At 34.4% G+C, this 14,848-nt stretch overlaps 1 protein-coding gene across 6 annotated transcripts in view; it reads left to right on the top strand.

Moving 5' to 3' along the window:
- Positions 1–14,639, top strand: part of LOC138699820 (trichohyalin-like) — a 412,868-nt gene extending 398,229 nt beyond the window's left edge. For all 6 annotated transcript variants that reach the window (XM_069825999.1, XM_069826003.1, XM_069825997.1 and 3 more), the window contains 2 exons: positions 1,804–1,935; positions 4,235–14,639. In XM_069825999.1, the coding sequence (XP_069682100.1) occupies positions 1,804–1,935; positions 4,235–4,291 (189 nt within the window). In that variant the 3' untranslated portion in view covers positions 4,292–14,639. The remainder of the gene's footprint in view (positions 1–1,803; positions 1,936–4,234) is intronic.
- The last annotated feature ends 209 nt before the right edge of the window (positions 14,640–14,848 follow it).

The following is a 14,848-nucleotide window of genomic DNA, read 5'->3' as shown; positions in this document are numbered from 1 at the left end:
ACTGCTAATTTTCAAATAACTCTGATGTTAAAGGGATTACTGAACATGTGTTTAAATCTCTATTGTTGAAATGTATTTTTAAAAGTTAATGGAATTTTGTTTTGTTTTATTGTTAAACCTAATATAATATGGACTGTTTTATATGAAATATGGAAAATATATGGAAATTAACGAAAATATGTACTAAACTCTAAAATATGGAAAAATATGGAAAATAAAAGTAGGATTTTTCAACCCTACACATTGTGAAACATAAAGATAATGCAAAATATAAATTATATTAGCTTTATAAGTAAATATGTATTTACATATAAATCCTTTCCCTGCTCATTACATTGTTGTAACATCTTCTGCCCACTGCCACTAGAGCAAAGATTATTGAATGACTATGATCTTTAATGATAGCCATGTTCTTGTAATGAGTTGTGGCTAATTCTGTTCCTTCCCAAGTCACTATTTCATCTTAAAACTAATGAATGTTTGATGAAAGATGAGTGGAACAGAGAAAAATTCTCTCTGGCACCAGGATTTGAACCTGGATTTTCAGCTCTACGTGCTGACGCTCTATCCACTAAGCCACACCGGATTCCCATCCCCATGTCGGATTGAATCCTCTCAGTTTCACATCTTGGATTCCCTCTACTGGCCTACAGTCATGCACTGCGTCATAGATGTATGACAGTGGCACAATGTCCATACATGTGCAGAAGTGCACTCGTTATGAGTGACTAAGTGGCCGGGATCCAACGGAGTAAGCGCCGTCTTAAATCACTAAGTGATTATTTTTCACATATCATATATTATTATGATGTACCGAAGTACATATGATATTTCCGTACAGAAATTCTGCGTCATTATATGATGAAAGATGAGTGGAACAGAGATCCTGGTGACTTAGTCACTCATAACGAGTGCACCTCCGCACATGTGTGGACATTGTGCCACTGTCATACATCCATGACGCAGTGCATGAGGGTAGGCCACTAGAGGGAATCCAAGATGTGGAACTTAAACTGAGAGGATTCAATCCGACATCGGGATGGGAATCCGGTGTGGCTTAGTGGAAAGAGCATCAGCACATAGAGCTGAAAATCCGGGTTCAAATCCCGGTGCTGGAGAGAATTTTTCTCTGTTCCACTCATCTTTCATCATATGTTGACGCAGAATTTCTGCACGGAGATATATATGTACTTCGGTACGTTATAATAATGAATGTTTGTTTCTCAAAATGTAGAACATTAAAGATTTTTCAGAAATTCCCTCTGAGTGCCGGACAGAAGGTTATGTCTGGGATTTTCCAGACGTCTGGTAACTCTACCTAGCCAGCAGGAGGATTGTCAGATAACTCCACCTACCATATCCCTTCTTCACAATTTAGGGGACGCTTATGCCATGTCATGGCAGGTCAGCATGCTCAAATGGCATTTCCTCCATTTTTACCGTTACCCTCTGATCTTGTCCATTAGAAGTATCACTTCAGTTATTGCTGATGGTTGGGCTTGAGTTCATGGAATGATAAACCTAGGGGAGGATCAATGAGCTAACCACACGATACCCTGTACTTGTTGAATGATCTTCGCCTCTGCTAAGGATGCGGATGTGAGGCTAGCAGTTGGCTGGTCGACCTTGGCTCTCTACGAGATGTTGTGCATCATCATCATCATCATCATCATCATCATCATCATCATCATCATCATACATCCTTTTTGTCATCCAAAATATGAAGTACAGTATGTGTAATAGGATTACTTAAAATATGGCTTGTGCTTTTAAATGCTATGACGTGTTATGTGTCTGTGTCAGAGTGAACGAAGTGTCCGCCTGCTGCAAGAGTACACAGAGCCTGATCTCATGACGCTGGGTCCTGCTCTTCTGGACTTGTGTGAGGATGACCAGAACACCAGGCATAACGGCTCAGTTCATCAACAGAATGAGGTTAGTTCTTTATGATAGGATAGTTGCGAAAGAAATCAAATAGGTAGGAATGCTATGTAGCTGATATCTTAAGTACAGTGTTCTTTAACTGTTCTTTACCGATATTTATAGGAATCTGTTTCTTAATCGATAAAATAATTCAAAAGTTCATAGCATAAATATGCGCCAAAAAATGACTTTCATACTCCATCAGCAAGTCTGTCGTGCTATCAAAAAGGAGTGCGTTATATGGCAGTAAAAATTTTTAACAGCGTCCCTATGGATATAAAAAATCAAACTCAAAACATAAGATTATTTAGGGTCAAGTTAAAGAAGTAATTTCTCACGCCTTCTATTCTGTAGGTGAATTTATGACATTCAACAACGTTTCATGAGTATTTCTGTCTTGTATTAAGTCATCATTATCATCATCATCATCATCCAATCAAGCCTTGGACCAAGTGATCCATTGTGATCTCTATGGTTTCCTGCCATCTCTTCATAGGTCTTCTGATAGATCGTTTTCCAGTAGGGTAATATACTGGCCATCGCTCCTCAGTGTCCTTTCCACATTGGCTCTTCCAGTTCTGTATTTGTTTAAGAAATCAATCATGGGTGTAACTCCTAGTTGTTACTTGTATTAAGTATTGATACTAAACCTTTGTATTGTACTAGTAGATTATATATATTTCAACTAGACTGTGATTACAATTAAGACTTTACAGTACTATTAAGATTTTTTTTCACAGGTTCCATATTCTAGCTGTGAAGTGATGTACGAATACCATGGAATGTAAATAAATACAATACAATCCGTATTGTACATTACCAAGTCTGTTCTCCAAGTGTCATGGACCGCTGGATGGGTTATGTGGACTGCCAGGGGTCTGTGGACTACCACTAAATACATACATACATACATACATACATACATACATACATACATACATACATACATACATACATACACACACATACACTATACATACATACATACATACATACATACATACATACATACATACATACATACATACATACATACATACATACATACATACATACATACATACATACATACATACATACATACATACATACATACTGTTCTGCCCAAGGGCAGGTCTTTCACTACAAAACCAGCATTCTCTAATCTTTTCTTTTTTCTCTCTTCCTTTTAGTCTCCGCATATGGTCCATATATCTTAATGTCTATCAGCTGATATCTTCTTCTGCACTGAACTCTTCTCCCGTTCACCATTCCCTCCAATGCATCCTTCAGTAGGCAGTTTCTTCTCATCCAGTGACCCAACCAATTCCTTTTTCTCTTCCTGATCAGCTTCTGCATCATTCTTTCTTCACCCACTCTTTCCAACACAGCTTCATTTCTTATTCTATCTGTTCATTTCACACGCTCCATTCTTCTCCATATCCACATTTCAATGCTTCTAATCAGTTCTCTTCACTTCATCGTAATGTCCATGTTACTGCACCATATAATGCCTTACTCCACACAAAGCATCTCACTAGTCTCTTTCTTAGTTCTTTTTCCAGAGGTCAGCAGAAGAGGCTCCTTTTTCTATTAAGACTTCCTTTGCCATTGCTATCCTTCTTTTAATTTCCTGTCAGTAGTTCTTGTTACTGCTTATAGTATACCCCAAGTACAATATTTTAAGCAGTCCACTTGCTCTACTGCCTCATTTAGTATTCACACGTTTATCTTTTTTATTTTTCTTCCGACAACATGGTCTTTGTACTGTATTGTATTGTATTTATTTACATTCTAAGGTATTCGTACATTGTTTCACAGCTAGAATATGAAATATGTCTTCGTCTTGCTTGCATACTGCTCACAGCTGTCATTTAGCTCCAGTAGCATGTCCCTTAGTGTCTTCTCCTCTTATGCTAACAAAGCCATACCATCAACAAATCTTATGCAGCCCTGTAATAATGGAAATTTTATAAGCTATGGTAATGTACCAAAATATTTCATAACTAGTTTGGACTTAGAATTGTATGTACCGTAATTGTTATGATAACGAAAGGGAAAGAGTATGTTTTGTATGCTTAAAGTAAAATATACAGTATATTGAAAAGCCATAAATGTGCAGAATGTAATTCTTAATTTTTTAATTCTGTACCTCACGGCTTAGAGAGTACTTTTTAGAAAGGCCATTTGGGTTAGAGAAACTTTTTCTGCTTTAGTTGTGTCTCACAGTCACAGTCACAACTTTGTTATGCTGTACATGATAGTAATGAGCATGTCAATTTATTTAGTGCGATCTGAGTTTAGATCTACTGATGGCATTGCTGTCTTGCAGGTTGACCGAGACAGTTTAGAAGCAGTGAGCCCTAACAACACACCACCACCAACTTGAAGACATCATGGAGATAGTCTCACCAGTCCCACCAACCTAGTCAAGACGATTGTTCCACAAGCTACAGCCTGTATACCAAGACGTACGCCCTTATTTCCCCGTCACATAGGATAACTACGCAAGTATTGCCAAATAGTGAGTTCCACAGTGAGTGCTGCACTTTCATCGCACAATACAAGTTCCTTCCTGTTCGCAAATGCACTGCCGTAAGAAATGGACCATAGACATCGGATGCCTGGACTGCTGATTAGGTTCTGTATCTGTGCTGTGTTTCAAAATGTCGACAGCCAGGCCGTGTGAACACGAGTGGTTTGTCTGTAGTCACAGTATGAAAAACAACACAAAACTCGAGTGGAATATTTCAGCTGTGAACTGCAGGTTTGTTAAAGCAAGTATTAGACTTTCGCAGCAATAAAACTTTTAAGAGGAAAGACGTAACTTATTTCCGATATGAAATGCAGAGAACTCACTATTGTGAAACAGGAGTCATACAGAATGCATAGATTGAAGAAGGTACAGTACTGACAATAAAAAAATTGAAACTCAAAGAAACACGTCTTCCTGTGGTGGAAGTGTGCTTTAAAAGTAAAGGCACAATGAACTTGTAAGTAATTTGAAGAGAAGTCATGTTTGATTAGATATCTTTCTCCAGTTATTATCAAATAGATTTAGAATACAGTCTTTGCCTACATATTTTGTTTACATCCCTCCACATTTGAAATATCTTGTGTCTAAAAAGGAAAAAAATCTGACATTTACTAAAAAAATAAGAAATACAACCATTTGCAAATTAATTGTTTCGCTTGAAACTTAAAATTGGTCTCGAAACGTATTGTGTAGGTGTCCTAGTCTTACCCGTCATTCCCGTATCTGTGGGCAAGATTAGCTTGATCCCCGACACACCTTAATTTAAAAAAAAAAAGGCAACTGTAGAAATTTCTTGTTACCTCTTCTCTCGACTGACAAGGTAAATGTTGACAGGCACAACTTTCATTCTACCTACTTGTCCGATTCTGGAACTCTTCAGCATCCTATTAGGCATCATCTTATTGTATCCCGTTCCCAAGTCTTTGTGGCAATGAAAAGAGTGTTTTGCATCTCGTGTATTGGGAGCAGATTTCTGACTTCGACAGTCCAGTGTATATAAAATGTGTATTAATGTAATGTTCTTGTGCAAATGTTTTGTCACCAATGATCACATTGTCCCTCAAGATGTATCAGCTTAACTTGGCTTTCCCAGACCTTGCCTGTTGCAAGGACGCTGTGGAGAGGAACTCCGTTCTGGGTGTAAAATGAAAGTGTGTATATGAGGCCAGCGTTATCATTCATGACATAGTATATCTTGGAATTACTCTTGTAAATAATAACTGTACAATGTTGACATGACTGAATTTAACTGTTGTGAGATTTTGAGTTCATATCAAACTTTGTGATGGGTGTGACGATCGGCACATTAGTGATTATGATAGTGACAATTGTATGTTTCCTGAAACCGAGTGACAGGCAACTCTACTTGCACACACAATACACAAAACAGTATATTTCATAGTTATAATTGCATTCCATCAATCAACATCCACTGGGCTTAAAAATATGCTAACGATGTGGTTTGCAGCACTAAATATGTATATAATTAAAAATTGGTGGCACTCCAAAAGAACAGATATTCTGCCAATAGACAACAAACCTCTGCAGGTGATTTAGGTTGGCGGTTCTATAGTGAGGTCACCCAGACAATGTATATTTGTCTTTAGAATGGAGTTACGATTAAAAAACGGCCATAGTAAGGCTGTTAAATTTCATGTTTTAAATGTCCAGATCGCAGGTGGCTTGTACAGACAGAATTTTTAAAATAATATAAAACAAAAGATTAATCTATAGCCAAAACTGTAGTAAAAAATATGTCAGGGATGGGCAGTTTTAAAAACAATCATTATATTTGACAAAATATTATATCCATTCAATAACTTATATGGAGTATTATTTCCTACGTAGCTGAAGTTACTTCTGAATTCTAAGAATAAGGAAGATTCTAGGACACGTAAAACTATTTGTCAAATTCTAATACAATCAATGGAAGAAGATATTTTGCCATTTCAGTCTAAATGTCAGTGTGAGCCCTATACATTAAAGTCGGAGTTCTGTATTGTGCATAGAATGCCAAATCTGGAATTTGTACTTCGCAATCACTGTAAATGTTGTGCCCATCCCTACCTCAAGATCACTAATTGTGTACGTGCGAGGACAAAGCGCTGTTGTGGAGTGAGATCGTTGAGTGTCACAGCTATACTGCCATTATCTGTGCCATTACTTAATACATGTACTATGTTAACTTGTTTCCTACCAGCATCGAGGTTGTGTAACCTTAATGAAAAAAATAAGCATTTTTTAAAGTGTCCATAAATTGCTTTGGCTCTGGCATACCTTGTAAAACAATTGCTGAATTCTCTAAATTATTAGGTAAGTTATTTATATGAAGTGATCCTACATATACATTTATTATAGTAATAATCACTACCTTGTGTCTGTGTAGATACGAAAATGCTGGTGTATAAAGTTGATGATTGGGGGGAAAGGGGGAGATAAAGAGACATTCAAACATTGTCACACTCTTGGACGACAACAATAGTAACTTGCTTACTTCATAGCTTAACAGAAATATGATTGCAAAACAGTAAATGTCGCATTGTAAATGCTTTTGGCGTTGTAGTGAGAAATAACTATTTTGTTGAAACATGACATTGATTCCCAAACAACACTGCAGAATCCTCGAATTTCAAAAATTATTCTCGCAGGTGCCATAAATGAATTTTTATATCGAGACTTTTCGTTCGTAATATTTTGAGTGGCTAAATTAGTAGTACATATAATATACCCATTTCAATAATATTGGTTAAGACCTCTTTTTCCAAGCACTAAACGAAATAATGAAAGGAATTGAAAATGCTACTGTTTTCATTCCAGCTAGTCCGTTACCATGCAAGTTGCAAATTGGTACTGCCATATCTTCATATTTAGCCTTTATTAATTTATGTTACTTTTATATTATTGAGAATCTCTCTACTATTCTGCCTTGATTATTTTTGAGCCTTACTATCTTTTTATTCTCAACCTCATGTTTCTTATTATGTTTTCTACATTATCTTTTGGATATGTCGGCACTCTTACGTGACATTATCCAGCATAGATATCTTCTGGTGTCACAATCAAGACAGCAGCCTGCAGAGTCACATGTCCATACAGCAGGGCAGGTCTTTCATTGCAAACACAGCATTCTCCAGTTTTTCCTATATTTTGCCTTCCTTTTTGTCTCCTCATATTATCATCCATATATCTTAATGTCGTCTATCATCTGATATCTTCTTCTGCCCCAAATTCCTCTCCCGTTCACCATTCCTTCCAGTGCATCCTTCAGAAGGCAGTTTCTTCTCAGCCGTGACCCAGCCAATTCCTTTTCCTCTTTCTGATCAGTTTCAGCGTCATTCTTTCTTCAGCCACTCTTTCCAACACAGCTTCGTTTCTTATACTGTCTGTCCAATTCACACACTCCATCCTTCTCCATTTTCAGATTTAAAATTATTCTATTTGCTTCTCTTCACTTCATCGCAATGTCCATGTTTCAGCCCCATACAATGCTATACTCCACAGAAAGCACTTTACTAGTCTCTTCCTTAGTTATTTCTCCAGAGGTCCGCAGAAGATGCTCCTTTTTCTGTTAAAAACTTCCTTTGCCATTGCTATTCTCCTTTGACTTCCTGGCAGCAGCTTATGTTATTGCTTATAATAAACCCCAAGTATTTGAAGCTGTGCACTTGCTCTACTGCCTCATTTAGAATTCGCAAGTTTACCTTCTTTACTTTTCTTCCTATGACCATGATCTTCGTCTTGTTGGGATTTATCTTCATTTCATACTGCTCACAGCTGTCATTTAGCTCTAGTAGCATATCCCTTAGTACCATCTCCTCTTCTGCTAACAACGCCATATTGTCAGCAAATCTTATACACTTTATTCTCCTTCCTCCTACTATCACTTGTTAAGGTCAGGTAAATTTTACTTGTAATGCTTTTACTTTACTGAGTTTTTTTAACTTGAGTTTAAGTACATTAATGGCCTTACTTACTATATTAATGCGCTGCATATGTGTACTCTTATTTCTGTATAAAAAGTTTTACAACATCTATTTATTACCGGTATTACTGTGGAATTATCACTGTATAAAGGGTTCTGCACCTTAAATGTTTGGGAAAGAATATAATGTAACGATATTTTCTATTGGAAATTTAGTTTTTAACATGGAGTCCAAATTAAAACATTTTGACTCGTTTATAGGGATAGAATAACAATGGTCACCATTATGATTGGTTTTGTAAGATAGTTTGTAAGTTATCAGTACTGGTACTTATATAGTATTAAAATTGTTGCATTAACATTTCTAAATGTATAAGAAAAACTAGGTACATAATAAAATTTGTACCTTCAGTTTCGGAGTAGTGAACTGAATTCCCCATTACCAAGGGGAAAGTGATGTGGGATGAAAGTCTTTTAACTGGAAGAAAACTAAGAACTTTCGGTTAGGGTTAGAATTTCAAGAAATTTCTTCATCCCTATATTATATTAAAATTCAACAGTTTGTTTTGCAATCCAATTTTGACACAATCTTTATACAATCCATTATTAATGGATTTATGAGAATTGGTAAAATTTCTTGTTCATCTCTCATTGTCGTAGGCCCTAATATTTCAGATTCATTTATTCATAGTTTTGTGCTCAAGGGCAGTCTTTCACTGCAAACCGAGCATAGATCGTGTAATCATTATTAATTCAAACCTTTCATTCTCATATTTTTCAAATGGTTCTCAACCTTTTTCAGTGGGTCCACACCTGTGGAGTAACGGTTAGAGCGTCTAGCCGCGAAACCAGGTGGCCCAGGTTCGATTCCTGGTCGGGGCAAGTTACCTCGTTGAGGTTTTTTCTGGGGTTTTCCCTCAACCCAATATGAGCAAATGCTGGGTAACTTTCGATGTTGGATCCTGGACTCATTTCACCAGCATTATCATCTTCATATCATTCAGACGCTAAATAACCTAAGCTGTTGATAAAACGTCGTAAAATAACCTACTAAATAAATTTTTCAGTGAAGTACCACTATTTTCAATTTAAGACATTATCTGTATCAGTAGGTAACCAAATTTATAATGGCAAATCGTCAAGTGTTGCTCCCAAGGTCATAATAAACGTTTCTGTGCTCCAGTACCAATAATTTATTGCTTTATTTTGGCGTGTTTAATTAAAAAACAGTTACCATTTCAATTTATTTAATGGAGTGTTCCGTAAAATATACAGAAAACAGCTACCGGTATATATGTTTATAATTTAGGATACCTAGTATCTATATATTTTTATTTCACACTTTAAGTATCAACCCACAGTGGTTCACGTACCACCAGTGGTATCATAGGTTGAGAACCACTGATCTAGAACATGTTCTGAGCATTACAGGCAAACATAATGATGATCAAGGTCATTCTACCAAATAGGTAAAATGGGTAGTAAGAGTCTATCACGAGGTAAGATTTTCAGTGCTACTTTAAAGTTGGTTAGGGTTGTGTTCTTGGAATTAACAAGCAGATAGTAGTGTCATTTTAGTTCATATCTCGAAAATAGTCGCTCCCAAAGGTTATAGTGTAATATTTCTGTAATTTTTTAGATTAATTCAGTTGAATAATGAAGTCCCAAATATGGATACCAGTACCAAATGTATGTTTCAGGTTTCAATCAGACATTTGAGTGGATTAAAATTAATAGGCTACAAAGTATGGTATGTTTTGTCTTTTAAAGTAGCCTAAAACCAAAATAAGTTAAAGCTATTTATTGTCAGTTTAGTTCATGAATCAATTTTGTTCTTATTTAAAATTGTAATAGGCTACTGGTAGCCTACCTTTTCTACAAAATAGGATAGAAATAGACTGCAAGATTATATACTTCCTTAATTCCATGCAGAGTGTAAAACTAGTCTTGACTTTATAGAGGTATATCCCGATTTTGTTTAGGTTACTATTCAAAAAATAATGTTACATCTGAATACTAAATAAAATATTCTAGAAATTTATTTTTTGTCCTTTTTATAAAAATGTTTTAAACACCAAAGCATAATGTAAATAGAGTTTCTATTGAAAAAGAAGATTATCATCTAGCAAAAATATTTCTTCATAAATGACAACACAAAGAAATCAATCTCGTCCAAATTGGTAATACGAATGTAGCAAAAGATTTAATAGTCGAACACTTACAGAAAAGCTAGTTACGTATATTGTAAGGCATCAGCTTCGTGGAAAAGATAGCGATTTTTTCCCCTTTAATTTCGTATCACAATAATATTAGTGATGGAACATTTGATTCTTCGAATCTTGCGGATTTTGAAGAAGATTCGAGATTCGAAAACTCGCGTTTGTCGTCATTTGGATCTTTCGAATCTTAACCTAAAAAATTATTAAAACTTTGGAAAGATTAGTTTTAACAACACTGACGTCAAATTGAAGCGTTCACTAACAAAAAAGGCAATTATTGCAATTTTGGATCATCAATATCACCTTGTGGCGGCCCTGAGTGCCACACTGTTTTCAGTAATGTCAAAAATATAAACTGTTATTCAAATATTTTTTGTCATATTATGTTGAGAAAATGAAAGTGAACCTCAAGATTCTTCTTCTTCTTCTTCTTCTTTTCTATAGGCATAAGCCTGTTTGTTTACACACGCTACGTCAATGATGATTACGTCTCATTCCATCTCTTGAGAGGTCTGCCCACTTCTCTTTTTCCTCTAGGGCGTAGGTTCTTTGCTGCCTTAATAAGTCTCGTGTTGTCAGTTCTATCCACATGGGAGCTCCATTCCCTTTTCTTCGTTGTGATGAAAGTCTCGACATCTATAATATTACATTCTTTCCTAACATCCTGGTTCCTAACTCTGTCAAATCTTGTTTTGCTTACTATGGCTCTTAAAGTATTCATTTCTGCTGTTCTCATGAGTCGTTTCGTTTGGCTAGTATCTGCTCTCGTATCCGCTCCGTATGTCATTATTGGTCGTACACATGTTTTATAAATTTTTACTTTGCTTTCTGTGTTTAGATATTTGTTTTTCCAGATGACATCTCTTAAGTATCCTGATATTCTCGATGCTTTAAAAACCTGAGTTCTTACTTCATCAATCAATCTACGAGAACTAGAAATGTGTATTCCAAGATATTTAAAATCCATAACTTGTTGTATAATTTTCCCATTAACTTCCAATTTACATCTTATTGGGTTCTTAGATATACACATACATTTAGTTTTATTTGTAGAAATTTCCATATTAAATTTTTCTGCTGTTGTCGCGAATCGATGAAGTAATCGTTGAAGTTCATCCTCTGTTCTGGCAATCAGAACTGCGTCATCAGCATAACATACTATGTTAAAATTTTTATTTCCCATCTGGTAACCTGGAAGACACTTTACATTTTGTATAATTTTATCCATTATCAAATTAAACAATAAAGGACTTAGAGAATCTCCTTGTTTTATTCCTTTTGCACACTTAATTCCTTCCGTAAATTTCCCATTTATAGAAATCTTTGTTTCAGTATTTGTATTTATATCCGTTATCAAATTTATTACTGTTCTTGGTATTTCTTTCTCTTGCAAGATTTCTACTATATCTTCTAATTTAGCTCTATCAAAGGCTTTTGTCAAATCTATAAAACATAGAAAAACAGGTGTTGTATATTCAATTGCCTTTTCTACTATTTGCCTTATTATAAATGTTGCATCTGTTGTGCTTCTATTCGGTCTGAATCCTTGTTGTTCATCACTAATACATATATATGACAGAAGTTTTCTGTGTAATATTTTCGTTAGTAACTTTAACACAGAAGGAAGGAGAGTAATTCCTCTATAATTCTCTGGGTCGTCCCTATTTCCTTTTTTGTATATAGGTATAGTAACACTTGTTTTCCATTCATTGGGGATTTTCTGATTTTTTCGTATAATATTAAATAATTTAGTTATTTCCTCTATTAGTTTCTTTCCCCCATATTTTAGGAATTCGTTCTTTATCTCATCCATTCCTGGTGCCTTTCTTCCTTTTAGTTCCTTTATAACCACTTGAACATCTTCTTCTGTTATTTGAAATTCTTCACTTTCTTCCTTTATTATTTCTTCTGTAATTTGTGTCTCCTGGTTATCATTGTCAAGTATAATGTCATCAGAATAGAGATGTGTGAAATGCTGTTTCCATGTCGATTCATTAATTTTATTTATTTTTATTGTTTCATTTATCTCAGCTCTTCTATTTCTTAACATTCGCCAAACTTTTTTTTGCGCACCATATAAATCCGACTCCATTCCTTTTGTAAATGCTTCCCAATGGGATTCTTTTATTTGTCTTATTCTTATGTTAGTTTCATTTCTAATTTTCTTATATATCTCTCTATCTTCTATTTTTTGTGTACTCCTAAATTTAATAAAAGCTTGCTTCTTTTGTTGGGCTATTTGTTTAACTTCTTCTGTAAACCATGGCGTTTTATACCCTTCTGAAGGAGGACAAACTCTCACCTTCCTCTTTCCTAGTGTCTCCTCAGCTGTGTTTAAAATGTTGTTTCTTATCTTATGCCATGCTGTTTCCTCGTTATCATTAATATCTATTTTATTTTCTTCGATTTTATATGCTAAACGTCTGGCATATAGATCTCTAATTGACGTATGGTCCATTGATTCTATGTTAAATTTATATATATATTCTGGCTTCTGCCTTTTAATTATTAGAAGATCCCATCTTAGCTTACCAAGCAGTAGCATATGATCAGTGCCTATGTCTGCCGAATTCAGTGTTCTCACATCTAATATTTCCGTGGGTTTAAACATTCTGTTGGTTATTATATAATCTATTACCGATTCCGTACCTCGGGAACCTCTAAAAGTGTATTTATATTTTAAGTCATGATCGAAGAATGTATTGTTAATCCTTAAATTATTTTGACAACAAAATTCCACTAGCATGTCTCCATTATCATTAATAATTTCTTCATTAAAACGTTGATTAATTCCATTAATAACCTTCCTCAAGATTCATGAGTTGTATTTATATATTTCATTTACTAAATTTAATTTCTATCTCCTTAATAAATATGGGTACCGGTATATTTTAAAACATGTGTATTCTTAAATTTGTTTTTCATTAAACACAGATATAAAATTTTGCTTCATTAGAAACTTGTCATTATTAAGTGGAAAGTTTTTTTTCTTTATTATTATTCTTATATGAAGGATTTGAGAGATTCGAGATTCGGGAGATTTAAGGGAGTCGAGAACCTTTCAAGATTCGGATTCGAGAAAATTCAGAATTCGTCTTACCACTAACAAATAAAAAACGTAACGACCGTTTTTCCACAGTTTATGCTCCACATCCTTTCTTTATCTGCCAAATAATCTATTTTATGAAGTCTAAAGCATTTTTTAAACATATATTTGACTCTCTTTTTTTTTTACTATAATTATGGCAGAATAAAATATGTAAAGTATTTGCATGTCTTTATCCAAAGTTAATGTTCAAATTGCTCCATAAAATTGTACCTAGTTTTGTAGATAATTAAAAAAAAATCATTACTGGTAGTAGCTTTGTGACACAGATTAAATAATTTTACAATTTTGTCAATGATATTTTCTGTCCTAGCATTTTCAATTTATTATTTTTATGTACATTAACATCTGTGAAACATTTGTTGTTTCTGAAGTATTTACATTTTGTGAGTATTGGCTAAATTTAGTATCTTAAGACATATAGCTAATTTTAATTGTTTTGAAACTAGTCTGTTTGAAAGCTTTAACTGGGCTCAAAAACAAAGCAGTTCAGAAAATTTGTACCGATTTCAATAACAAAGAATAAAATAGTAAGTGAGGTGATAGACTGAAGTTAGGAAAGGTGATTATACTATATGAAAAAGCATCTATGGTCACTTTTAGTTTCATTTTTGGGATAAGTCCTGATTTCGGTCTATAGAGGCCGCCACATTTACATGAATATAAAATTCTGTCCATTATTTTTGTAATTTTAGTCTTTTAAGTTGCATACATTGTAATTGAAACAGCACCAAAATATTTCTTACGTCTTTAAGATCTCTGCTGAAGTGCATAATTGCTAATAGGATTCGTATTGTTTATTTATGGTTTATTGTGATTTGTATATTTGCCTTCATCATGTTTATTTCTCGTTTGGTTGGTAAATTTTGTTTCATATCAGCCAGAAAGAGTTTGTATTTATTTTAAAACTCCGAATGTCCATGACAAAGATTAATAAAGATATTTTGAATTGTATGTTTAACATCGTAAAAATTTAATGTGAAGTGACAGAGCCTTGTTTTATAATGGTCTAATCTGGAACTTCTGAAAGGAGCTTGATATAAACAATATAGGTTAATTCTTACACGATATAGAATTATTACATTTATTTAAAAATTAACCACATAGTTTATTTTCTGTACTTACTGTAAATGAGAAAGTAATTTCGTTAATAGGAATAAATT

The sequence above is a fragment of the Periplaneta americana genome, chromosome 5, assembly GCF_040183065.1.
Source record: "Periplaneta americana isolate PAMFEO1 chromosome 5, P.americana_PAMFEO1_priV1, whole genome shotgun sequence".
Taxonomy (NCBI): domain Eukaryota; kingdom Metazoa; phylum Arthropoda; class Insecta; order Blattodea; family Blattidae; genus Periplaneta; species Periplaneta americana.
The sequence above is the reverse complement of the archived record's forward strand: the minus strand, read 5'-3'. Positions and strand labels throughout refer to the sequence as shown.